This window comes from Podarcis melisellensis, assembly GCF_964234715.1.
Source record: "Podarcis melisellensis genome assembly, chromosome: Z".
NCBI classification, from domain to species: Eukaryota; Metazoa; Chordata; class Lepidosauria; order Squamata; family Lacertidae; genus Podarcis; species Podarcis melisellensis.
In genome coordinates, this window is record NC_138547.1 from 42625227 (window position 1) to 42652337 (window position 27111).

The window sequence follows — 27111 nt, forward strand, 5'->3', positions numbered from 1 at the left end:
TTAACTTCCAAGAAGACTTTGTAATACCAGCAGGCATTTCAAATTAAGGTTGATTTTATAGGTTGCAGTATATATAGTTTAAATAAAATAAATAATTTGGTCCAAGGCATGAAACTGAATCATTTTGTGGAAGACATTTACTAGTATCAGAAACAACCTTGTTTATGGAAACAAGTCAACATTTTCTCTTCATCCTTGATACAATAGTGTGAGTGAACAAATTTGGTTTTGTGTTTCAAGTTCTTGGGGAGGGCTATCTTATATTGTACTTGAATTTTGTGGTCATTCACAGATACCTTTCACTCTTTAAAAAAACTTTATTTTTCAAAATAATTGTAATTCATTAAACTGTATGTGAAGTTACCAATAAGGAAGTGAACCCAAACATCAGACATTTGCTGCACTTTCAACCTTTTGTAACACGCATGATTTTCAAAATGAGTTTTACATTTTGATTTTACAATTTTTTAAATTGTACGAATACTTATAAACAGTGGATTTTTTGACTTGGAAAGGGATACACATCTAAAGCACAAAAATACTGCAAAAATGTCATTTGAAAATGTGATTAACCTATTACAGTTTTAGTAAGTCAAATCTAGTTAGCACCTTACTGAAGTCAGCCTTGAGTGTAAAATTAGTGCATATAATTGCTAAATATGTACTGTTCAACCAGTAATGGCACATTACCAGCCAAATCCTTGAAACTGAAAATGTTTCAGCTTTCACACATCTGGAGTAAACAATGTTTCCAATTTAACACAGAAATAAAATAGGTTCTTGCTTCTTTTTAAGTTGATTTTTTGAAAGCAATCATTTATAAAGATTGCATCAACATCCATTAGCAGAGGAAGATCCAACTTTATTGAAACTGCTTGCATACAAAATATATTGCACTATAACCAAACAAATGTCAACATAAAATCCAATCTGTTGTAGCTAATATGTACAGAGAATATTGCCCAAGAGCAGTTACATTACAAGGTCATTCTACCTTGGTTAATTATCTACAGTATTTTAAACCAAACAGCTTACAGATGATGTGTGCAAGGTACCAATTTCAGTTTTTTCAAATACTATACATTCCCCCAAAATAAATAACTAGAAATCAACATTTAAAGTTTGGCAATATTTAAGACTTTTTAATATTTGTTAAGTTGTGTGCAGTTTGTTGCCATTTTTATATGCTTGCTTGTATGCAAGGGGGTGGATGGGCGGAGAAAAAGCAGCAGAGAAACAAAAATGCACAACATGCAGATACAAGGGCCAGGTTTGTACAATTCTGTACATAATCACCCAAACTCCTACAGGAGTAATTTAAGAAAAACAGAATAGCTTAAAGTGGAAGTCCTGTTACACTTTTTTTTTCCAAGTACAATTTCATTCATGATCAGAAATAAAAAGCATCCCCCACCCCTATTATGGGCAACTAAACTTAATGCCAACTTCAGTAACATGTTTTGAATCTACTTGTACACGAGACCTTGTAAGACTGTTCTGTTTCCAAGGCTGTTGAACTACACTATCCCTGAATTTTTCTAAGTTTCACATATAGAAATCAACTTCCTTTCTCATCTGAGACAGATTCCAAATTTCAAACAAAAATGTAGGGGAACTAAAAAGAAAGCTATTCTTTAAAACTGGTCCTCTGGCCAACAGCAGGCACAAACTACTAGCTTATGAACAAGTTACAATTTGTTCCCTCAGTAACCATGAATTGTTTTAGTTTATCACAAATGGAAATAGGTTTAAAAAAACAAACAAAAACAAAACAAAAAACTTCTCTTGTCCTGTCTGAAAAGGAAACAAAAACAAAACACACCATCTCAGTAACACAATCTGCCATTATTTCAGTGCAAAATAAATTTTCTATTCTTAAAATTGCCTAACTGGATGTTTATGCAAGGAAAAAAATATGGAAAGCATGCATTCTTCTAATAAAGTACTAATTGTTGGAGAAGTTTTGCTACATATATTGTACATTTAGTGTTTCCAACTCAGCTTCCCTGATTTCTGCATCCAAATATAGTATTCCTACCTGCCAAGATATAAAAAAGGCACAGATCATACAACTTTTTGCTAATGAAAATGACAATTTAGTTACATTACACATATATCGAGAGGTTCACTAAAATACTGAAAAAGTGAACCAAAATGTGAACTGACACAGGACATAAAACAGAACCTTTTAATGTTTAAGGTGAGTAACTCCTAAAAGATTAAAAACAGAAGCCCAATCTGATTACTGCAAACACTATTTATTCTAAAAATTGAAATTTAGCAGTGATTTTGACCAATTCATTGAAATGGTACAACTGAACAGAAATACCTATGCACAGTTTCATTATTTTATAAACAAACAAATGGATTATTTCATCGTTTGAAGTGCAATATGTACTTAAAACCAATTTTTTCCAGAAGTTCAAGGTATTTTTAATGCAAGTAAAACATCTTATTTTGAAAAAACTGCATACTGATGTTTAAAAAAGGCGAAAAGAACTTTTTATATTCATTTCATGCCCTGCGCCATCTTGCCTACTATTTGTCTTTGGCCTAATAAGTTTATCTAATGTGGAATAAGTTTTACTGAAACAGTTTAGGAAATATAACTTCTCAAACTATGCAGTTTAGGGTACTCCATTCACCAATGGTTGCTGACCATCCCCGCTGTCCGACTTCTCTTTCTTCTGGTTACGATCTTTACCCGTGCGCAACCGACTACCTTCATTGGAGGTATTCTGTGATGTTTTAGTGTGGACACTCCTTTCATTATTGCAGTCAATTCTGATCTGAAACAAATTAGAGTTATATAAAGCATACCCCTTTGGTAATTTAAAAAGGAACATTTATCAAGACTCATTGGAGAGCACTTTTTCTAAGAAGTTCTCCCCCTTCTTCAAATAAAATATATTCTAGAAGTGTGCCGTTAAAAGGAACCAAATTTATTTTTAATACTGTTCAGGCATTTAGGCTTGTACAAAGGTCAGAACCTTCTGCAACGCTTGACTGTATGTATCATAGCTATTAGTAATTTTGCAGGACTGGTTTCCTAGGCAAACCCAACAAAACCTGGAATTTACCTTCCAAATAAGATGGAAGTTGATCTCCTACAGGTAAGCATTTAGTAGTTAAAGCTAAACAGTGGTTTATTTTTGTATATTTTTAGAAACAGGATTTCTAATTTCTAAAAATGCATTTCAGAGCTTTTATTAAGTCAACTGTCCAAAAGTATTACTCTACTTGATCCTTTGGGAACGATGGAGATTAAAAACCTAAATAAAATTATTTTGGGTGGTACCAAATGGTGTCTGTTCACTGATGGACGGTAACCACCAGCGGAATTGGGGGAGGCGACAACAATTTTAGGTAATTCCCACCCCTCCTACACCAGCTCAAAGTGTTCATTTTACCCAGTCAGATTTAGGGGCACACAAAGGAATGAAGGAGGACTTGCTAAAAATTAGCCCTCCCCCTTGGGCTAATGAACATCTTCAGTCATTGGTAGTAATATACCATTACTGAGGCAACTTCCAATGACCAAATGTAAAGTTGCAGAATTGCCAGGGGGGTGGGGGGGGGGACTCTTATGCAGACAGGGATAGGTCTGCATGGATGCATCACTCCATGACTATCAAGAGCAACTCCATTTATGCAGATGCTGATGAGTGCATAGGTAATAAATAAATAAACAAATAAACAAATGATTTTTTTACCTGAAGTGACCCATCTGCTGTTCTCCCTTTAGTATCTCTTGAATTACGTTGACGGTTATCTGTTCGCAACTGTTCATCATTTCCTGCACATCAAAAATGGATTTTAGAAAAGTCTTCCCTGTTATTGTTGTTCTTTGGATCTTATCGTATTTTCTGAGTATAAGACAATATTTTATTTTAAAAAATTAGTCAAAAATTGGGGGTTGTTTTATACACAGATGGTTAATGCACAGGGGTTTGTGTTCAGTGCAGGCTTAGTGCTGGGCTGAGCAAGCTTGTGATTGCTGAAGAAAAGCTCAACAACTTTGTCCAACCTGATCGCTGCTGTTTAAATATATGGTACTAAATATACCAGTGCTTTGATTAAAAAAAAGAGTCGTCTTGATACATGAGGGGGGGTGTCGTATGCATGGAAAAATACGGTACTTTTTAAATAGTAAACTGCACTGAGTATACTGGTAGGAAAGTGATATATAAATGTAAAAAAGGAATGCTTTACATTTCTGGTGGAAATTAGATGTTCACACATTAAGATAGATAAAAATCATAAAACATTTTAGTTAAATGAGTCACAAAAAACCTCTAATCAGCAGCTTAGGGTAGGACCTATAGCAAACCTGCCTTGATAAGCCCCAAGCTGTGCAACTTTAGGGACATATATTGTGTAGGAACAAAACAGCTTGTTAATTGGGCAGATTTGGTGTCCTTCTTGTGAGTGGACAACAGTATTTAATGATATGTATTTCTCCTCTGTATTCTCTCACTCCTTGCTTTCTGGAAATTCCAGTTGCTATTTTGCCTCTACCATTCCTCAGTTCGCATAGAATATAGTTTGGCCCGATTCAGTTTTAAACGGGTTTTTGTTTTTTTTTTGTTACTGCTACAATGTTGTTCAGCAAAACTACTAGCTTCATTTCTTCATTTCAGACACACACCAGCTGTACAGGACGTGATCAAGAGCTCTAATAGCTCATCTGCCATGTAGTATCATAATCATTTACTCACCTTTGAAACCTCCCCGACCCCTTCCTCCTTGACCACGTGCACCTCCACCACGTCTTCGCCCATCTCCTCTACGAAGGTAGCTGTCACGCTCTTCTTCTGCTGGGGCTAATGACCAGTCAATAAGCTCATCTCTGTGATCAGACTCTGTTTCAGAAGCATTTGATGCTTCAGAATTAGCTCCTATCAAAGTTTAAAAAAACCAAGACATACCACAGTCTATTTTCATAATATTTTAGAAAAATCCAACCAACTGAATGACCCACCGGTTAAAACTAGCCTCTTTCTAAAATATTAGTTTCATATAGTTTCTGTAATATTTCTCAGCAAGGGCAATGTAAAAGTAAGGTTCTAGTCTATATTAATTTAAGCAGCTTATCTGTTTCAGAAAGGGATCTCAGCTCAATTCACTAGTGCTAAGAATGAAGAGGAATTTATTATATGAGCTGCTGTTTAAAATTTGCTTTGACATAGCTGCAATAAGAGTCCTGATTACATGTAGCATGTGTGAAGAAATTGTACAGAACGGCTTGTTAAGGCTACTGCAAGTAGTGACAAGCTAGAGTGAATCTTTTTTAAATCATTGTTATATGCTTGGACCCATAGCGGGATTCCATAGAATATCTGGGATTGCACTTTTGTTTGAAATATCTGATTTGCCGCAGGAATAAATTGATTACCTTTCTGATAATGAAAACGGGCAACTGCTGATGAGATGCACTTTGCCTGTTTTATGGCATTTGTGCGATGGGTTGCCCACCCTAAATTGCTCTGGAATAAGATTCCCAGATACCTATAGATTTTCACTTGTTGGATTTCTTGCCCTCTTATTTTCCATTTCTCTAATTTCCAACCATTCGAGAAGACCAAAATTTTTGTCTTCTCATAGTTTATAGACTCTATATGTATATATATATATGTACTTAGCAAACTGCTGCCTTTTTTATATATATTTCAAGGCTTTTATATGTTATTTTCTCTTTTAAGGTTTTATTTCCATAATGCCTAATAAAGGTTTGATAAAGTAAGTAAGTAGTGACAAGAACAATGTGTAGACTGACTTATATTCACAACAGTTTGAGACACTGACCAATACAGTTCACATGACAATGTCAAAATTTCAGTAAAAATAAAAGCTTTTCATGGTGTTTTTGTAATTTGTTATACAGCACCCAGAAACAAATGAGAACCTCACTATCCAATTATGGATAATGGAAGAGGTAATTTTTCCTTCTGGATAAGAAATTAGGATCTTTGAACTCAATACATTACTTTCAACTTAAGGTACATTAATACGTTAATAAAGCTAAATTTATAGATGTTCAATCTGTATAGTATTTCAGAATGGACATTAAGACATAACCAAATGAACCTGACAATGAACATAGTAGGTGTCACAACTATTATGTAGAAGTCACATTTATTTCCATATCTGCAACTCATTCACATTTTTAGACATACTCAACCACATAACAAATAAAGGCACATAACAAATCGGAGGGTACAAGTCTGAACAATCCAAGTTACCTACCTGAAGCATAGCCTGGTCCACGTCTCCCATGCCCTCTGTTTCTGTAGGGTCGGCTACCTCTTCCAAGGCCTGGGCCATCATCAGTCATGTATCCTTTTTCTTTATCTGTGCGGTTTGGTGGTGGTCTGGAAGTGGCCCCAATCTGTCGAAGCTGTTCATCTATTTGCAATCTCTCTAGACGCAGTTGATCCACTTCCTATAAATAGAGAAATAAGTTACAGGAAGTTACTGCCATTTTAACCAATCTTATTAAGTGTCTTGGTCAGAGGTTTGGCTTCTTCCACAACTGGCTTAAGAAATATATGATAATGTCAGGATTTAAACCAGTTACTCAGCATTGTTAAGAATTCTGTTTCCTATATAGCTATTTAACATCAGAATTTGAATCAGCTTAGAAACTCAGAAAAATATCACAAACCATTGTCCTAAGCCAGGCAGGGGTGGCCAACTCTCAAGAGACAGAGATCTACTTTCAGAATTAAAAACTGGCAGTGATATACCCCTGTTTTTCTGGGGTTCAGCTCAAAGTTGTGGAGCTTTTTTGGGGGAGTAAAGCCCCGGGTTTTTTTGGGGGGGGGGGTCAGCTCGAATCTGTTGAGCTTTTATTAGGGGTTAAAAAAAGCTTTTTGGGGGGGAAAGGCTAGGGAGAAAGGGGTAAAGTCACTCACAAAAAGATCACTATGGATCAAAACAGCAGCAGAGAAAGCTCAATCTTCCCTCCCAGAGATCATACAGCTATGGAGGGGGGGCGAGGGGGGCAGAAGTCAGTTTGGGGGCACTAAGGAAAGGGAGCCAGAGATCGACTGCAATCTATCAAAACCTCACAGGGATCTACCAGTAGATCACGATCAACCTGTTGGACATTGCTGTTCTAAGCTAACTTTTCCACTCCCCACGAAGTATGTTCATTTTCCTTACCTTTAAATAGTTGAGGTGATAATCCAAAAGAACTGTGGCATTCGTAATGCTGTCCTTGGTTCCCACAAAGACAAAAGGAACCATTCCCTAGAAAGAAATTGGTGAATCAGAGATCTTCAGGTGCAAAGCCATAGCAATTGCAATTTCTTTAGGAAAAGAATGAACATTCCTAGCTCTATCGATACTCATAACTTTCCAGATGGCATTTAAAATCTATGTGAATTTTGTTAAGCAACATAAAATACTACAACCAAATAATAAAGTATTAGCTTCCAGGTGGTTTACATAAAGACTGTGGGTTCTTTCCAACTAAGTTCTACTCAGAGTAGATTCACTGAAATGAATGGACCTAGGTTAGTCATGTCCATTAATTTCAATGGGTCTTCTCTGAGTAGAACTTTGGATACAATTCTATAAAATTATATTTATTCATAATAAAGATAACTCACAACTTACATGAGGGTTACATTCTGGAGATGGTGCATATATACAAAAAACCATGCTTTGGAACTGCCCCTGGGGGAAGCAACCTTATCTTCTGGAGCTGTTGCATTGAATAGGCCTACCCTCCAACCCGCAAGCGAGGAAGAGCTTAAAAGCTCTTTCTGAGCGGGGGAACTGCACAAAAAAACCACTCTGCCTTTCGTGTATTTAATCTATGTTATTTCTACTGTGCAAAGTTGAAATCTCACATGCAAGCAGTTGTGAGCTACCTGTATATCTCAATTAAAGCCAAGCAGTGTACAAAAGAAAAGGAAAAAACAAGTCAGTTGATGAAGGTGTAAGCCAACAAAGGTTTAAAGAATTCTTTGGCAGTCAGTACTATCTCTTCCTCATGAATTACTTGAGGAAGGGGATTCCAGAAAGTGAGTGCTATCACTGAAAAGGCCCACTTTTGCATTGTCCTAAAGTGACAACATGCTGGTCCTGAACTGACCAGTGGTGTTTTCTCAGAAGATCTTACAAATTAGCTTGATCTGTACTGTGGGAGGTGGTCTGCTAGATATCCTCATCCCAGGATAAAATGAACAAAACATTGAATTTGGCTCACAAGTAAGTAGGCAGCAGATGCTGATCTCAATGCTGAGTGTGCCATGAATGCATCTGAAGTTGCAACTTCTGAACCAGGCATAGGAGTAGCCCCATGTGCAGAGCACTGAAAGTGTCTAATCATGAGTTTATCATTGCGTGGACCATCATGGCAAGAGTATCCCTGTCCAGGAACCGTCAAAGTTAGCACACCAACTGAAATTGGTAATAAACGCTCCAAGACAATGAGGCCAGCTGGGTTTCTAGAGGTAGCAATTGGTTGAGCAGCAGAGTCAAACTATGCACCAGCTCCTTTAGAGAGAGTAAAACTCCATCCAGAGCAGGTATACAACTCAATTGCTCGGCCTGGAAACTGCCCATCCACAGTGTCTACACGTTGTAAGAATTTAGTAGCTGTTTGGGTATCTTCAGCATACTGGTGACACCTTGCCCCAAACCTCCAAATGAATGCACCCAACAGCTTCATATATGTATTAAATAGCAATGGGAATGATGAAAGGGACCCAGGCAGAGTCGTCCAGCACAAGGTGGGAGAGAACCTGTACAGGAATGAAACAATCCAAAAACAGTGTTCCCAACTCTTAGATGCAAACCAGATGAGATGAGCATGGGCAGAGAGCACATAGCAAGCTGCATACATCTTGTGTACATCTTCAGGCATGAGTAACTGCAACAGATTCCATAAAAATGGACAGGATGATATGCTGAACACTTCAGAAACTTTATCAATGGCAACACTTAGCTTCACATGGAGGCAGGCAATAATTTCCTCAGATTGCCTTGCAGAATTTCAACAGTGGGCTTCTGAGGTTGACAAGACACCCATAGCAGCCCCAATCAATTTCTCTGACCAAACACCAGGTACAACTCTCATCACCCAGGAAAGAAGAGAGGGGGTTTCATGTTCTGGCGATTCCCTCACTGCAAGATGTGAGGTTACAGGGAACCAGGCAGAGGGCCTTCTCAGTAGTGGTGCCCTCCATGTGGAACATCCTCCCATCAGATGTCAAGGAAATAAACAACTATTTTACTTTTAGAAGACATCTGAAGGCAACCCTGTTTAGTGGAGTTTTTAATATTTTATGTTTTATCAGGTTTTTAATATTCTGATGTGTGCTGCCCCAGAGTGGCTGGGGAAACCCAGCCAAATGGCTGGGGTATAAATAATAATTATATTAATATTATGAACATAATTACCCTTGTGGACAATGACTCCCCTTCAGACCATCTAATTTGGATTGGTGATGCATTGAGTACCTAGGTGGGCAAAGCTGGGTCAGATAGATTTTAACCAGCTGATTCATTCAGGTCCTGGTAATATGTGGCAGGTCTGTTCCCTTATCCAGAATCAGATCTGAGATTTTGTTAAGTACTGGCCTGGTGTTCATCAACAGGACCAGCTGATCAGAGGGCACAATAGTCCTAGGGGAGTGGTTATCCCACTTAAATGACACATTACATTTTGTAAAGTTAGGGAGCAAAGTCCATAAGTATTTGCAGCCTTCCCAAGAGGAAAAAGACAGTTCAGTGACACCTCTAATTCCCCTATGCCTCCAAGGGTATAGGCATGAAAATAATAATAATAATAATAATAATAATAATAATAATAATAATAATAATAATAATAATAATTTACTATTTATACCCCGCCCATCTCACTGAGTTTCCCCAGCCACTCTGGGTGGCTCCCAATCGAGTGTTAAAAATAGAGAATGGGCAAGAGATTGGGAGCAGATTGCAAGTAGAAATCTGGGTCCCCCACCTCTCCAACAGTATCCTCTCCCCAGCAAACCATGCCTTCCCCTTCCATTGTTACATGTTAAATGTACATTTATCTGTTAAAAGATGATCCTTCAGTTATCACTTACGTTAAGTGTTAAAGCAAATTGCAAAAGAAGAGGAAAAAAACGAGGGGAGGGGAGGTTCAATGTTACTTACCTGCCAAGTTTTGAGTTCAGGTTTTTGCTTTCTCCCTGCCACAGTTGATGACACAACTAACGCCTGCAGTGTAAGGAATGCAAGTATTAGTGATGTCATTAAATACATAGGAGTTAACACAGAACCTTCAACTCAAAACTTGACAGGATATAAACACTGCAACCCACCTTTTAAAGAAACATTTGAAAACTGCAAATAGGTATATGCCTAATTTACAGTATACATTGGTAGAACCTTAAGTGTGCAAGTATCTCTCTGCAGTAGTTACTTTCTGCTTTTTGAGACATGGTCACCATACAAGCACTTTATAGTTCCAGAGAAATTATGCAATGGGCCAATGCAACAGATTTGTGTTTTAAATATTAATACATGTGTTTGATAAAAAAACCAAAGGCAAATGACAAATATGCTACTGGAACTAACTGTACAATTTAAAAAAATTACAATTGTACAAAACTGTACAATTGTACAAAACTGTACAAAAAATTACAATACAATTTTTTTGGCTAAATACCACCACCAAACTTTGGACTCAATCTATTAAAGTTCTGAGCCCATAAGATACAGCAGGATATAAAGACAATCACCAAAACCTAAGCTGTGAGATATACTTAAATTCTGAAATGGAAATACAACTCTCGATGTTCCCATACATGAATCTGTTGCTCTTTCAGAACCTAAAAAAAGGAAGTCTGTATTATGACCCTTTAAGATGCCTGGGTTGTAAGCCAGTCTCTTTCACAGTTCTCCATTTCATACCCGCCCCCCAGTCAACCAATTTTTTATGTCCATTGGGCAATCCTTATTATACCTTTGAAAACCTTGGGATTCACACAAGTCTAATGATACTGACTTGTATGTGCATGGTGACATTTTACTACACAAGAATTTATACATGGGAAATGGTTTGTTATTCATGTACAGGACAGGGTGGATAAAAATAAATGATTTTTTAATTTTTTTAAAAAATGTATTTTTTGTATTTAAATCGGATTTCTTTGATTTAAATCAGATTTTTAAATATAAAATGCTTCTGGAGTAAAGATCTTTCTAAGTATAGTCTTCTATTTAAATTACATTATAGTCCAAAGGCTATGCATCAGGAAATGAGGATTTGTTTTAAGTTTTTCATTTGTGCTAAAACTAAGTTGTTGTTTTTTAAACAAAAACATTTAACCACACCAGTTAACAAACATGGATACATATGCTACAATGTTATTGCTTTAGTTAAATAAATTGCTTAAATTGTTATTAAGGAAATGATAATTTTTCTCCTGCCAATAAAGTACAGCAGAAAAGTTATCCAAATATAAACAGTTTACTTATTAAACCTCACAATAATTTCATAATTATCTGCTTATGTATTTCTAATAGTATAACCAAATCAGTAATTTTTGATATAACTGTAAAAACTACTCTGAAAATTTATTATTCCAAAAATGAAACCTTCCCCTGGTTGTAAATATTAAGATTATACCAGCAAGAATTAGTCTTTCTGTATAAAAAAATTAAAAATGATTTAAATCAATTTGATTAAATCAATTTGATTTAAATCAAATCCACCCTGGTACGAATTATCCAAACATAATAAAGGAAAACCTTCAGTTTTCAACAATATCAAGCTAATGTTATCAGATAAGCTACTCCGGGGACTTGCATCCTGGTTTAAATTTCACCTCTGCCATGGACCTGCTGTGTATTCATGGGGAAAGTTCCCCTCTCTCCTAATTCAAGGTCTTAATTTCTAAAATGGAAATAGCGACCAGGCTAAAAATAAGGATAACTAATGGCACTTTTAGGGATGCGGGTGGCGCTGTGGGTAAAACCTCAGCACCTAGGACTTGCCAATCGTCAGGTCGGCGGTTCGAATCCCCGTGGCGGGGTGCGCTCCCATTGCTCAGTCCCAGCGCCTGCCAACCTAGCAGTTTGAAAGCATCCCCGGGTGCAAGTAGATAAATAGGGACCGCTTACTAGTGGAAAGGTAAACGGTAAACGGCATTTCCGTGTGCTGCGCTGGCTCGCCAGATGCAGCTTGTCACGCTGGCCACGTGATCCGGAAGTGTCTTCGGACATCGCTGGCCCCCAGGCCTCTTAAGCGAGTTGGGCGCGCAACCCCAGAGTCAGACACGACTGGCCCGTACGGGCAGGGGTACCTTTACCTTTAATGGCACTTTTAAGTACAGTCATACCTCGGGTTGAAGTAGCTTCAGGTTAAGCATTTTGGGTTGCGCTCTGTGGCGACCCGGAAGTAGCGGAGCGCGTTACTTCCGGGTTTCGCCGTGTGTGCATGCGCAGACACTCAAAATGATGTCACGTGCATGCGTGGAAGTGGCGAATTGCGACCCGTGCATGCACAGCTTGCATTTGCTTCAGGATGTGAACAGGGCTCTGGAACGGATCCCGTTCACATTCAGAGGTACCACTGCACAATGAAATATTATTCTTAAAACAGAGGTTTATTTAAACAGATCAATCATAATTAGGCAGGGTTGTTAACTTAGAACCTATATGCATAAATTTTATAATAGAAATGGACAGTGCTTAGGAAATTGCATCTGTCCCCCCACCCTCGCTAAATATGAAACAGCATATAAACCAAGTCAACTTTTCAACTTTATTTCACTTCACATACCTCTTCCTGTGGAATATTTTTATCATTCTCAGCCTCAATTCTCACTCTTACAACACCTGATTTATCCACGATCTCTTGAATGAGTTTTCCATTTTTTCCTATAACTTTTCCTATTATAAAAACATACACAATAGGGAGAATTTAGGGTTTTGATCAGACAAATAGAAATATTAGCACAAAAGATATTTCAGCAACTATCTGAAAGTTTCAACCATGTGTTGCTACAGTAAGTTTGCATACCAACCACTCCCTTCCATGGGGCTTGTAAGTGAATTTGGTTGAGTGACCATAGAAGCTTCCCTGTGAGATTGAGAACCATGCACACACACATGCTCCATCTCCATTGATTATCGTATTTACGCTTTTCTCCTAGCCTATGGCTTAAAAATTGGACTAATTCAACAAAAAAACCCCACATTATCACAAAACAGCAATGTACATTCATCTTAATCCAAATCAGGTGCTCTAGATGTTATAGATCATGATTAGCATAATGAAAAATTTAAAAAACCACAATTTTATAAACAGTAACTTCAATCGCATATCCCCATTTTTAATCAGTTTATCTCCTTAAAATGCAAGTATGCTACCTGGTTACTGTAACTAATTTTCATACAACCCTATAACTTGCAGTTATTTGATCCTCATGCACTGCAGGATTATACCTACTTAAACGCAAGAGGCAGATTTCTGTTTGACTCTAAACTTATAAGAATATAAAAATAGGATAATTAAGACTACATCTCTCCATAACAGTTGGCAGAGGGTCTTGGATTTTTGGTTGTGTTTTATTAGATATAGTCATTATTGTAAACTGCTTTGTTATTTCTATTATATATTTTTTTATAAACAAAATAAACTTATAACATTTATAAATAAACTAATTAATTATGAAACTGAAATCAAATTGAAATATGTTAACACTTATTTCAATTAAACAAAGTGGTTCTTCCAGCTTTTGGGGTGCAGAATGTTAAGTAAGCAAGTGCTGATTCAGTGGACAAAATAATGTCTCTCAATGAGGAAAAGTAAATATTATGCTTTTTAGTTAGCAAGTCAAGTATTCATAATTTGAGAACTGAAATGCTCAGATAGTGGAAAGGTACAAAAGAGGAGCAAAAAGTTATCCATATGGGCTTCCTAGATATTTGTAATATGCAGGATGGCATCTCCTGGCTCTAGTGCATGTGATCAATTGCTAGATGCTGGATCCAGTAAGAGACACAATTAATAGATGAAATATATCACTTGTTCGATTACTTAAAATGCCTATTCCAAAAGCCTGGTAAATGCCCTCAGTGTTAATACAGAAAAGCATCTTTTAACTTAAAGCTGTCTAATGCATGGTTTTGAGAAGCTATGTGTGGACTTTTTATGGTGTGTATTGTTAGGATGTTAAACCACAACACATGTATCACAACTGAAGCTTAAAGAATAGCATAGCCATGTTTCAAATAGTCTTCTGATCTTTCCAAGGAAAAGAGCACTGACTTAGCTTTTGAACCAACAGTGAACTTTTCATGAACTTTTTCTTTTTCTGAAAATCCACAATTAATTGGTAGTTGATGTAATCATGAGCTCATATATGTTCACATTCACTTGCTTTGATATCGACTAATTGGCTAGCTTTGATGTTATCCTTATCTGTGGGGTTTGGTTGCTAGGCTCTGAGAACAGAAATGGGAAGCTATCTGTGAGATTTGGGTATTTGCCATCTATGCCCTCATTCGGTCAGGTGAAGTGATGGGAAATCAGGTCAAAGTGGTGTATGTTGCTTTGTATCTAGAGTGTGTGAATGTTTGCTTGGATATGAACAAGCCATCTCCTTGCTGCGGTTTCTGTAAAGTCTAGGAAACCTGACAAGCTCATAAGCATGCACTTTTCTTTAATAAAGCACTAGAACTTTGGCATTTTTGAAAACGTTATGGCATTTTTGACATCCTTCTTTGGTATAGCAGCACTCAACTACTCCTTGCTTTGAGCCTTAGATTTCGAACAGCTTCAAAATCATAGTTCAAATCAACATACCTACTAAGTTTCTGGGGACTTGGATGACATCTTCAGCAAATTCAAGGTAACTTCTTGCCCTCTTTACTGCATCTTGGTCCTATAGGAAATACAAATAAAATGGATGTTAAAGGGCTGCAGTGTCTTAGAATCAGAGCTGTGTTTATATGTGTAAGTGAGAGTGAGAGAGAAAGAGAGAAACAGATGCAACTCACCTCTCCATAAATATGGAATGTACAAGTGTCTTCATCAAGATCTATAGCTGTCACACCTGGTACTTTCCTGGCTTGTTGAATATTAGCACCATGAGTGCCAATGGCCAGACCCATTAGATCTTCACGTACAATGAATTGTTCATGAAATCGTGAAGCAAGCTGCCTTGAACTCTGTGAAAAGATGCATTCTTGGTTAGAAATGAAAATTTAGAGGAGTGCAAAATCAGCAAAGTTCCTCATGCTCTCTTTGAGATGCCTTAAAAAGTACCAAATACAATCAGTTAAGCTAGCAAAGCAATTACGTGTGGAAAATCTGTTAGCATTTTAAAGTACCGTAGATTCCAGCATATAAGATGACTTGTTAACCCCAGAAAAGAGGTTTAAAAGTTGGGGGTCGTTTTATACGCCGGGTACGGCTGCCGTGGGCGGCGGGCTCCACTCCGGTGTGGAGCGGAGCGCCCCGCCCACTGCTGCTGCGACGGCAGCTTCCAAAACAGCAGTGGGCTCCTTGCCAGGAGGAAGCCGCTCAGCAAAGCCGGCTTAGCATTGCTGGGTGGCTTCCTTTCGGCACGGAGCCCGCCACCCACTGCCGCTGCCCAGCGAAGCTGCCGAAGCGTATAAGACGACCCCCTCAAATTGGTGCCTAATACACTGGAATCTACGGTATTCACCATTCCAAAAGTTCAGCTAGGTTCAAATTATATGGTCTCAATAGTTACTGGTAGTTTCAGTGCAGGTTTTTTTCAAATACAAAGAGATTCAGTACCTCTAATTGTTTGCTTGCTTCTTCGTTTCTCATAATCAACGATAACTTGGTGCGAAGACTTCGGAAGTGCATATCAATGAGCATATTTGCGCGTTTTGTTGTTACCTCATCAATAGACTAAAGAATTTGGGGACAGGAGGAAAAGAGATCTTTGATCAGTATCACATCCAATGTAAAACAGTTTGAATACATCAAAAGCAGAAACACATACCAAAATTATAAGCTGATGGGCTTCAGAATCATATGTGACTGAGAATGCCCCAACTGCCTTCTTGAAGTCCTTGTGTGCGGATTCCTTAGCACACCTAAAACACAAAGTACTTAAAAAATTCAGAATGTTCATTTAATGGAACCATCATATCTTAAAGCAATCACAGGATTGCATGAAGAACAGTATAACCTGGTATGCTCTGCACCATAGTGTGAGGTAAGAGAAGAGCTGCCCAAGAGCTCCACTGTGTTTCTCAGCTGACCTGCCCTTATCACAACAATGCCAATATAACAATGAAATGCCACAGTCTAGGAAAAAGACCTGAGTCATGTATGATATTTAAGTGACTAAAAGTGAAATAATTCACAAGCCTCCAACGGTAGTTAAATTTATACTTACACATTTTCATTTGGTTTCAACTAGTTAGGTTATCTGCCCCATACATGTACAGGCAATTAAATAGTGACAGGTGAGATTTGGGATCCTAATCATTCATATTCATGTATTTATTGCAATAAATACAATATTTTAATTAAATGTTATGTTGCTGTACACAATGCCTTTCAGGGCTTTCAGAACTATCTAAACTGCAATGTATTTGTAAACATCTTTGTAAAAGTCAAGCATTTGTTGTTATTGGAGTAGAACAAAAACTATAATGAGATGGTATTACAAACTTTAAAAAATGAATTAAAACTCTTTATAAAAGATCTTTATACTCACATTTGCCTTAAATCTTCTGGTACATCAAGTCTGATTTTATGAAACGTATCCTTTGTTGCAGGTTTGTTGGGATTCACAGATCGTAGACGCTCAATTGTGACAATTTCATTGTAGGTAGCATCACAGGCTGCATATTCTATTACATAAAACTAATTCAAAAGAACAAAATTGTCTAAGAGAATGTTTAACTGAGAAGTGATGTGTGCTACAATTGTACTTCAAAGGGGTCTCACTACATCTGGGAGAAACTACATTTTTTTGCTTTAACATATATTTAAGGTAAAAGGTAAAAGACCCCTGGATGGTTAAGTCCTGTCAAATTTGACTTCGGGGTACAGTGCTCATCTCCACTTTCAGGCTGAGAGTCTGCGTTTTTCCACAGACAGCTTTCCTGGGTCGCGTGGCCAGCATGACTAAACTGCTTCTGGAGCAACGCAACACCGTGATGAGTGCCAGAGCGCACAGAAACACCATTTACCTTCCTGCCGCAGTGGTACCCATTTATCTACTCACAATGGTATGCTTTCAAACTGCAAGGTTGGCAGGAGCTGGGAAAAAGCAATGGGAGCTCACTCTGTCACACAGATTTGAATTGTCAACCTTATGATCGGCAAGTCGAAGAGGCTTGGTGGTTTAGACCACAGCGCCATCTGCGTCCCTTCGACACATATTTAAACTTGGGTTCTAGGAGGAAATTTCCAATAAATTGGAAGTACTTGAAAAGAGACCCACAAGAACTTGAAATCCAAAAGCTACACTTAACATGTCAATGCCAGAATATTAAATTATATATATTCCTACCTCACCCTTTATCATTCTCACTTTAGCCAGCCACCAGCAACATGGTTCCTTTTCATTAGCCCTGGAATAAACCTAAACAAAATCACAGTGTAGAATATCATATTATTATGCAGTAGACACAGTCACAGAATATGACTCCTAATCTCAGGGTCATGGGTTCAAGTCTCACATTGAGCAAATGATTCCTGCATTGCAGCGGTTGAACTAGATGACCCTCTTGGACCCTTCCAACTCTACAATCCTATGATCTAGTGGAAAAACAGGACACCACACTAATAATGCTCCCCATTATACTGGAAATTAGTAGTTGAAAAGAGATTATTATTCATATCCCCCTACATACCACTGAGTTGCAGCACCATAACCATTCTGCTGTATTAAATGTACATGATCTAGCCATATTCAAAGCCATCCTGCACCTCATCTGGGCGTGATCTGGAAGCTAGTTTTTTCAAGGCGAGTGTGGTGGGGAAAGAATCTGTAATGGATATTTTCTACTCTCTTTCAATAGCAAGTTTTCTATTTCTAAAAAATAATGTTTCAAAAAAAAACTGAATGCATTAAGAGTCAGTTTGGGCAGTTTCACAGTTATACTTTGGTTCTTCATACATGTTCAATGAATGCATGGAAGTGGAACAGGATTGTAGCATCAGGCTTTGCCTCAGCCAGTGTGAGAAAGTTGAGAATGGCTCTGAGCAGGTTCTGTACAACTATATGCATATACAGTTTGTACCAGGCAATCCAGTTGTGCATGGTGTAAACAGCTGTATGCGTGCAAATTATGGGACAGCACCAGTGGGCACAATCTTACCCTCAACAAATTCATTAAACATATGGGGAATATATGTAATTGCTGAAAGTCTGTAACTAAGTACCCAGAAGTAAGCCTGTTGTTACTCAGCTGGACTAACTCCTAAGGAGACATGTAGAGGATTGTGCAGTTAGGAATTTCCAAGTAAAGCTTTTAAACAAACACTGCAGTTCAAATGATTTTGGGTTATTGGAAAAGGTCTGAAATATTTGTAGATCAAGTAAAACAGTGGATGCTTTTAGTTTAATAAAACCCAGGCAAATAAGCACACTATCAGTCAGAACTATATCAATTGGGGTCAATGAAAATTTTTCAATCCTCAATTTTTTCTGGAAAACCCGCAACATTGCTTCAAATCCTATGCATGCAAGCTGCTTGACGATTAGAGACAAGGGCTAGAGACTGAGTAACAGGTTGCTGTATGTTCCAAGTTGAGATGCAAAAGAATCTCTCCTGGACATGAACTAATTGCCCAACATAGGGTTTGTGCTGAAGTGCAAGTCAGCAGCAGCCTGGCATCAGGCTGGGTCAAGACAGATCTCTATGAGAAGCTCTCGATGCATGTAGCATGTGGGATTGAGGCTACAATTAAGGAGAGACATGCAACAGTAAATTATCTCTGATGGGTATAGAAAAGATAGTTCATAGTCCTGTTTCCACTGAATTAGTGAAGTTGTGGAAAATAATCAGATTTATTCTGTTAATATTTCTTTTTCTACTTACAGTCTTATTTCTAGATTACTTCAAACTGGCAAGCTATCTTTCTTTTAAAAAAGTGATTTAAAAATTAAATCCAGAATGATGAAAGTATGGCACTTTGGGGTTCTTTTGTAGACCTAGCCAGCAGAATTGCATTTTTTGCTAAAAATGATCTCCTTGACACTTCTGGAGTTTGCATGTAATATTATTCATCCTGCTTACACCATCAGCTCTCAACTAGTAATAATGTAAGATTCTCAATGTGAAAATCTAAGTGTAAACAGAAAAATGTTCTATTTTGACTGCATGCACACCTGTACCTTTGTGTCCACACACTAACATCTACTGTTTTCCTGGATTTCTTATGCCTGTACGGTTTGTTTTGGTTTAGATCTTTTGTGTGATTGTTTCTTTCAAATGGATTTTTAATGGGTGTGAATTGCTTCTGATGCACACTGCTTGAAAAAGTAGCCTAAATAAGTTTTAACACAGACTGCAATTATGTTCCTCTAAAAAACCTACAACTTTATCTATGTTCTCCCCTGACCTAAAAACTTCAATTAAAACAGTTATTACCTCAACTTCATCACTCTCACTTATATCTTTATTGTAACCCACAGGTGGAGGAAACCTGACATCATGGAAAGGAATCTGTCTCTCTGGCTGCCAACTGAAATACAAAATAAAAGCAAAGGCTGAAGCAGGTGAAGCAGAAAGTACACAACATCAATAAAGAACAGTGGCCAGTGATTACTTACCTGGACCCTAACCCTGTGAGCTGGAATAATCTGAACAAATTCAAAATTATTAGGAGTCTGCAATGAGCTGATTATATAAGCTAACTAACTTGGAAAGAGTGTTAAATGAGGGAAAGAGATGGATTTTTATCTTTGTAATTCTGAAATATTAAAAAATAGCCTTTTAAAAATGTAACCAAAAGCTGTTTTACTCATTGCCGCAGATAAATTTCTTTTGACTTATTTGACAAAATTTAAGGCAAACCAGCACGATGGAAGGCCTGTGGACTAACTGACAGCTTGTAGTCCCCCACCAAGAATGTAAAACACTAATTTTCTAATCTTTGTTTAATGCACTCAGTAATATCAAAAATAGATTAATGGTTGCATCATTTTGACTGCACAGCTTCTCCTTCATCTAAATTTTGAGATTAGTGAAAATATCATGCTATGGGTTGCCGAGAAAAAAATTGAAGTACTGTAATAAGGTTGTTGAAAAGTTGTTACAGTGGTGGAACAAAAAACATGTCTGAAAAAAGTTTAATGAGGGATCCTACATGGTGCAGATTGGCAGGCAAAGATATCAGAAAGTTTATTTCTCATCAGTCTCTGATAAGAGCTGGAAAAACCTTTGAAACAGAGGCAGAGGAAGAACTTCTAGACCAGTGTTTCCCAACCGGTGTTCCGCGGCACACTAGTGTGCCGCGAGATGTTGCCTGGTGTGCCGCGAGCGAGTCCAAAAAAGGTTGGGAAACACTGGTTTCTCTTTCAAAAAGGAAACGTGGGTAAAAGCGGCGACGCCGCCTCCCACTCACTTTCCTGCTCTGGCTTCCCTAACAGTTTTCCGAGTTGCGTCACTGGATCCAGCCCCCTTTTCCACATGTGACACGGGGCTGGAGGGAGGGAAAGAGGGCTTTACGTCGCGCACAAAGGCAGCCTCCTAGAAGCGCTCTGGGCCGGCGCCGTTTCACCGAAGGCGCCGGAGGACCCCCACCCTCAGCTCCTTCAGAAAGGAAGCCCCGCCCCTCGGCTCCCTACGCCGCCAGGCAGCTCAGCTGACTGACGAGGACGTTCTGCGGCGGCGGCCGCCGCACAACCACCGCAGTTGCTGGCAGCGTCCGCAGCGCAATAAGTAACAGCGCCTGGTGCTGCCAACTCTTTCTCTCTCTCCCGCCCCGCCCCCAAGCTCTCACGCGCCCCGCGTCAACATCGCCGCGCGCAGCTTCCCAAGCTTGAGGCCAGCCGCTGCATGCACGCGCCGGCTCGTAATCGGCTCCGGTTGTTGCCTTTCTCCGCCGAGGTCGGTGGACCCCGAGCCTAGGCTTCCTTCCCGCACCCCGCTTTCCGAAGACCGCACACCAGTTGGGCCAGTACATATTCCCCTCCCGTGACTGGAGCGGAATAGCCCTTTCTCTTCTTCCCCAACCCTTGTCGTTGGAGGAGTCCCTCAGTCCCTCGCTTTGCTGCCTCCTCCCCCCCCCACCCCCAAAGCTTGGAGGTTCCCCGGTAAGGGGGAGGGAAAAAAATTGAAAGTTACACTTTTGTGTGTCCCTCCCGGCGTGACGCTGCGCGCTGACGTCACGGGGCTGTAATGGTGGTGTGCCTCGAGATTTTTTTCATCAAACAAGTGTGCCTTTGCCCAAAAAAGGTTGGGAAACACTGTTCTAGACACATGCTTTTCTATTTGCGTTATGCTTAATGTTATAGAATGTTTTGAAGGCTCGTGCACAAATGTGTATATTGAAGGTGCACAACTCAATTATTATTATTAATTTGAGTTGTGCACCTCCAATTTAAAATGCCCCAAACTGTATAAATGCTCTCTCCAATCCTCACTTTCATTGCATAGGAGTAATAGTCATAGCACAACAGCTTCTTGATCTAACTCCAAAGGAGGAGGAATCAACCTTAGAACAGTATATTGACAGTTGAAGCACTATTTTAAGTCAACACAAAATCACAAACCCTAACAAAAGACATCAAAAAGGGGGGGGGGAAAGACAGGTTTCATAATATTTATATTTTCCATTATTAATCACAGTAACTTAATCCGTAGTCAAAAAAAAAAGTCCTGATTTAGGTGCTCATAAGACTTTCAGGTTTGCATTGTTACACAAAACAAAGTGTTAGACTGTTAAACAGTTAACCTCTCATTTTGAGATATCGCAGAGAAGCATTGCAGCATATCACCAAAAGTGATGTGAGTTGGCAGCAAAAGATGAGTGCCATGAGTGAAATGCATCACATGAACATTTCACTGATTTCAATAAAGCACACTTGGGTCAGGGTTTATCACTTTGTCATACAAGAGGTCAAGACAGAACATTTTCACAGGTCTCATTTGTAAGTCACAGTAAATCAGAATTAACGGTTTACCCTGACTGCTTCTTTCTGGTATATTTGTCCCCTACATGCAAGTGCATGGAGAAAGGAAAACACAATCCCTGGCTTAACATTAAGGTCTGAACCATGGATTGTGACTTGTTTCCTACATAGCCTGGCAGGGAAGAGACAATCAGCCAAGAAAGGAATGTTCATGAAAAACCATAAACTATGGCTTCCTGAGTTCAGGTATGCAACTTCGTATCTTGGAGCAAGAAAGAAATGCAGAAGGTTAGCATTTGAAGGTAGCTTTCAAAGGAGCAACTGAACCTGCAATTGATATTATTTTCTTAAGATTAAGACTACTTAATCATAAAACTATCTAAGCTGTGTAAACAATAATATTTATACATGTAATTCGTTCACCAAAGACAACTGGATTAGTGTGTTAATCATTCAAGAAAACAAATTTTAGTGTTCAATAATGTTAAATACTGAAATGGATTAATCTTTATCAGACATGCTGTTTGTTTTAATTCATCTCCTTATATAAAACTTCTCAACAATTCTTCAGGTTATAAACTATTCTACAGCATTAGGGAAACGTCTCCCCCACATGGAAAAAATATCCCAGTGCCAACCTACATAGTCATCTCTATGCACAGAACTCTTCAGCTATGGGTGTAAAGGGGAGGAGTTATTTAAGTGTACAGCAACTCATTTTTTGCCATGTGTTTAATGGTGAGGATATACTTGTGAGAAATAATAGCATGCATTCGCCCCGAACATTTGACCAAGTGCCTTCGAGTTCCAAAGAAAATGCCAGCAATGGCAGGCAACTGCTTCTGGAAGTAGTTGCAAGCAGTGTTAGAAATTGAGATATAAAAGCTAGGAGCTAAATGACACCTTAAACCTAGGTTATGGGTGCAAGAAGAGAATGTCTAGGCGTGCTTTTTAATAACAAGAATACAAAGCTGAAAATGAATGAATTGCAGCTGAAACATTATTTTCATTTTTCACATGGTCTAGTCCTTCCCCTGCCCACCTACCCCTAATATACTTAAGAAGGTTTCTTCTCCAGTCTTCAGAGAGTAGCTGGAAGTGAGGAGGCAGAAAAAGGTCCTCCTTTCCTTCCACTCTGCAGTTTTAATTGGAAATATTTGGCCCAGAGCTCAGAAACTGCTCATGCTAATGAAATTCCCTGTCGAACAATGCACCTAGAACAATGGGAGTTTCGAAAACTGGTTGCAAGGCTGCAAGAGAAATATCAAAATAATAACTTATTTAAGTTTATCCACTACCTCAATGCCACTACATTTCTGGATTATATAAAATTCATAAGTGCATCTCCTAAAACTATTCAAGTCAGTACCAGGACCATACGTACTTATTTTCAAATGCAACCGTTATTGAATCTTCATGCACATCCTTCACAAAAGCCTGCAAAAGAGAAGTGAGAATTTACAGGTATTACTATTACGATATCATTTAAATACAAATTATTCTTAATGGCATAATATGGAAACTCTGAATCCTTATTCTAAATGCAACAAACTGGCACAATATAGCAGTTGGTTGGCTATGCTAAGAATTTATGCACGTTACATGCATGGAAGAGAAAAATGACAATTGCAAAAGAGTACCAAAATATATGTATGGCATGCATAATGTTATTACTAATATGTTACAGCAAAAAGTTTGTTTAAAGTTAGTATTTAAAGTTGCAGAATTACTATCCAGTCACCCCAGAACATCTTTACTCAAATGTTTAGAAAGTATGGTATCACACACACAGTGAATAGGTAGTTGCCACTATTTGAGCACTAGCATTGCAAGATTAGGCTCAGAGGGGACAAATGTAACTTCTGAATTTTAATCTGGAATCTTTTCACAAGTCCACCAATTCAGAAAAAGCAACCCTCCACAGCGGTCCTGAAATAGAAAACTTTTAAGAACCACTGCATGCTTCCATAGTATTATAGGCAGATGCTTTTATTTAGTTCTATTTAAGTAACTTGCTGATTGTAGCTGGATTCAAATTAATTTAACTGTACATATTGCAGCTGGAGAGCAGCATTAATAAACCTGTACATTTAGAAAGTAAAAATACACCTATTTCAACGGAATGAAAGAAATAGTATCAGAAACCCCCACTAATAACAACCAGTGGTCTTGTTTGGACACAACTATCTTGATACATTGAAATTAACTGTCTTGGTTTGGAAATAACAAGTAGGTAACTTTTGCAGAAACAAATTCCCAAGTTCATTCTTGCTTCTTTTGCATCATCTAGACAGAAAATTCCACCTGAACTACTGGTTAGGTCTGGCCCGTTTGATCGGTTTTATAGTCTTAAACCATGTGGACATTTAAGAGGCTAAGTATTAACTCTTTTGGTCAAAGGCGCTGCAAAAAGAACAGAGAGAAGAAATAATGCCCAAATATCTACTAGTGTTAAGCATTAAGATCTACCTTCTAGTGTTTATATAAAAAGTGAAAGTTAACAGTGATAAACTATTTTAAGCACAAATGTCTTCTAAGAATCTAGGCAGATCCTAGCTGCTCAAGTTAGGATTTTTAGTTCAATTTCTGTACCAACCGCAATGCCTAGAGGACTACAGTATGCCCTAGGTATTGTTCTTAGGAAAACTAAGGTTCAGAAGTTGATACCACTGAATCCTTTGGAAATTACAGATACTTGAATTAAATCTACAATAAATGATACTTCATGTTCCGAATGTTGCCATTAAGCCAATTTCTCCACTATCAAATGGAATATGTCTAATACTCTAATATGCTAGCAGATGAATCACAATAATTTTGATTTTGATTTCAATAGGGCTGAGACAGGGCAGAGGATGCCTGAATAATTTGGTTGAGAATATTTTGTGAAAGGAAAAATAAAAAGAACCTTCAGCAAACTGATACAAATGTATTAACAGTTTGAAGTTAACTATTAATTTGTTGCAGAAGCCAACCTAAGACCAATGCAAGTTTGAACCACAGGTGCAAGAATTAGTCGAAATATACAAAAAAGCTTAAACCAAGAACAAACTTAGTTGGTTTCTAAGGTGCTACTGGACAATTTTTTAATATATTTCAACTGTGTCAGACCAACATGGCTACCCACCTGAAGCAAGGAATAGTGTTAGTTAAAAAGGCGCTCATGAGGATTCAATTTTAAAGAACTTTTACAAATTTTTGGTGCACTTGGAGCAACGAAGGCTGGGCATCTCATGTATGGCCACACTCTTTCAACTTCACCTACTAGAATCCCCTCATCCAAGTTAAATGTCTCCTGCAACTCTTCCTCAAAACCTACACTTTCCCCCACTGTTTCTATATTTAACTGGGTCCCCAAATACACCTTTAAGGCTTCTGGGATGCATGCCTCAATCACCCAGGGAAAGAAACCACGGCATCACTAGCCTCCTACCCTCTCAACTCTCTTCATCAAAACTAGGTATCCCTAACTCAGCTGGGTTAACTACTGCCCAACTCAGACACCTACCCTTTACCAAAACGACCCCATGAGCATACGCATAGAATATAGAGACACCCAAAATGAACTGCATATACCACCAATATTGGCCATTTGGAAGCAGGTGGGATGTTTTTCATGCATTTCTTTTTTCCATATTAGTTATCCTATCTGTCAGGCAGGTGGGTGTGTCGTCTGTCTGTCTGCAGTTTTGGGTTGCCGTGCGCTGAATAAAGCAACTAAAAAGTACAATTGACAACAAAAACCAGGGACAAAGTGCGCGCACACACCCTCCCCGCCGCCTGCGAGGCGGTAAAAGATTCCAGTTGCTGGAAGCCCCAAGGAGGGAGCCCCGTTCTCTTGCTCGGGGTCTTTGCCGCTTCCCATTTGGGGCGCCTCTGCCCGGCTCGCAGCTGCGGGAGAAGGAGCGGTTGAGTCCGATGCACGTTTTTAAAATCATGCTTTAAATTCGTACGCCCACCTTCCCTTTGCAGACCGCGGGGCGGATCGCAGCGCAAAAAGGCGGTGTACAAACTTAAGGAATAGTAATGCAAGATGGAAACACAAAAGGCGTAATAATAATAATAATAATAATAATAATAAAAACACAGACACAAAGCAAACCATTAACCCCCCCCCACAAGGCAACAGGACACCAGTCTGCCCAAAGCCTGAGGGAAGAGGAACGCGCAAGGTGGACGCGCCCCAACTCACCCTAACCAACTCGTACCCCCGCCGCCAAACTGAGAGGGGCCAGGGATCCCCCCCCCTCAAAAAAAGGCCCGCAGCCCTTCAGCCACAGGGGGCTGTTGCGGGGCGAGGGCGCAGGTGACCAGGTCGCCGGAGGTCCCTACCTGCAACCCCGGAGCCCCTTTCGCGAGGCGGGCGCCTGCCCCCCCCCATTAAACCTCTGCTTCCCCGCCAGGCCGTCCCTCCGCCGCCCGTTACCTTGTAGAAGGCCCCGTTGGAGCCGCGCACCTCCACCACCAGCTCCTCCATGTCTGCTGCCGGGCAGGAGGCTGGGCTGGCGGCGCTGGAAGGCCCTCCTCGGCTGAGGCAGCCGGCGGCGCCGCGGCCGCCTGCTCCTCCTTTCTTGTGGCCTCCGGGCTCCGTGTCCCTGGCGGGCGCGTGGAGCAAGAGGCGGCGGCGGCTTAGGCCGGCGAGCGGCGGCTGCTGCTGCTGCTCCTCCTTCGCCTCCTCCTCGACGCGGCTCGCCACCACCACCGTCGTCGTCGCCGCCGCCGTTGTCGTGGTGCTGGGGGCTGGGGCTGCCGAGAGTCGCCGCCGCCGCTGCTGCCCGGAAATGAAAGCGAAACGGTCGCTGAGGGGAAGACGCCTCCGAGGAGACTGAAGCCGGAGCTGCTGCTGCTGCTGAGGCGACTGAGGAGAATGAGGCGGGGAGCGGGGGAGGGGCGCCGCCACGGGCCGCCCGCTTCGAATGTAAACATTAAAAACCTGGCGCCGTCACGTGACGCGGCGGGGCCCCAAGTAGGCGGCGGCGGGAGAGGCAGCAGTAGTTAGTGCGTGCGGCGGAGGCGGAGGGGGGGTAGGGGG

At 39.6% G+C, this 27111-nt stretch overlaps 1 protein-coding gene across 3 annotated transcripts; it reads right to left on the reverse strand.

Moving 5' to 3' along the window:
- Positions 1-841: 841 nt before the first annotated feature.
- On the reverse strand, positions 842-27111 carry FMR1 (fragile X messenger ribonucleoprotein 1). Of its 3 annotated transcripts, none has more exons than XM_081896689.1 (16): positions 26506-27109; positions 23464-23516; positions 19594-19687; positions 17508-17579; positions 16707-16855; positions 15984-16077; positions 15773-15889; positions 15007-15177; positions 14813-14891; positions 12785-12894; positions 10153-10215; positions 7165-7251; positions 6247-6442; positions 4719-4898; positions 3714-3796; positions 842-2789 (listed from the first exon to the last, which is right to left on the reverse strand). In XM_081896689.1, exons 1-16 carry the CDS (start codon positions 26554-26556, stop codon positions 2628-2630), a joined length of 1761 nt encoding a protein of 586 aa, XP_081752815.1. In that variant the 5' UTR covers positions 26557-27109; the 3' UTR covers positions 842-2627. The 3 variants fall into 3 exon arrangements, with proteins under 3 accessions (XP_081752815.1, XP_081752816.1, XP_081752817.1); XM_081896691.1 differs by having other exon boundaries at positions 2747-2784; positions 26506-27111; XM_081896690.1 differs by lacking the exon at positions 10153-10215 and having other exon boundaries at positions 26506-27110.

Bases quoted from the DNA above. Each gene is read 5' to 3' on its own strand.
- FMR1 (XM_081896689.1), bottom strand. From the start codon at position 26,556: ATGGAGGAGCTGGTGGTGGAGGTGCGCGGCTCCAACGGGGCCTTCTAC. The intron at 17,580-19,593 runs GTAATAACTGTT...GATTTTGTTTAG, and splicing joins GTGAGAGTGATGAAGTTGAG to GTTTATTCCAGGGCTAATGA. The intron at 15,890-15,983 runs GTATGTGTTTCT...CAAATTCTTTAG, and splicing joins CCCATCAGCTTATAATTTTG to TCTATTGATGAGGTAACAAC.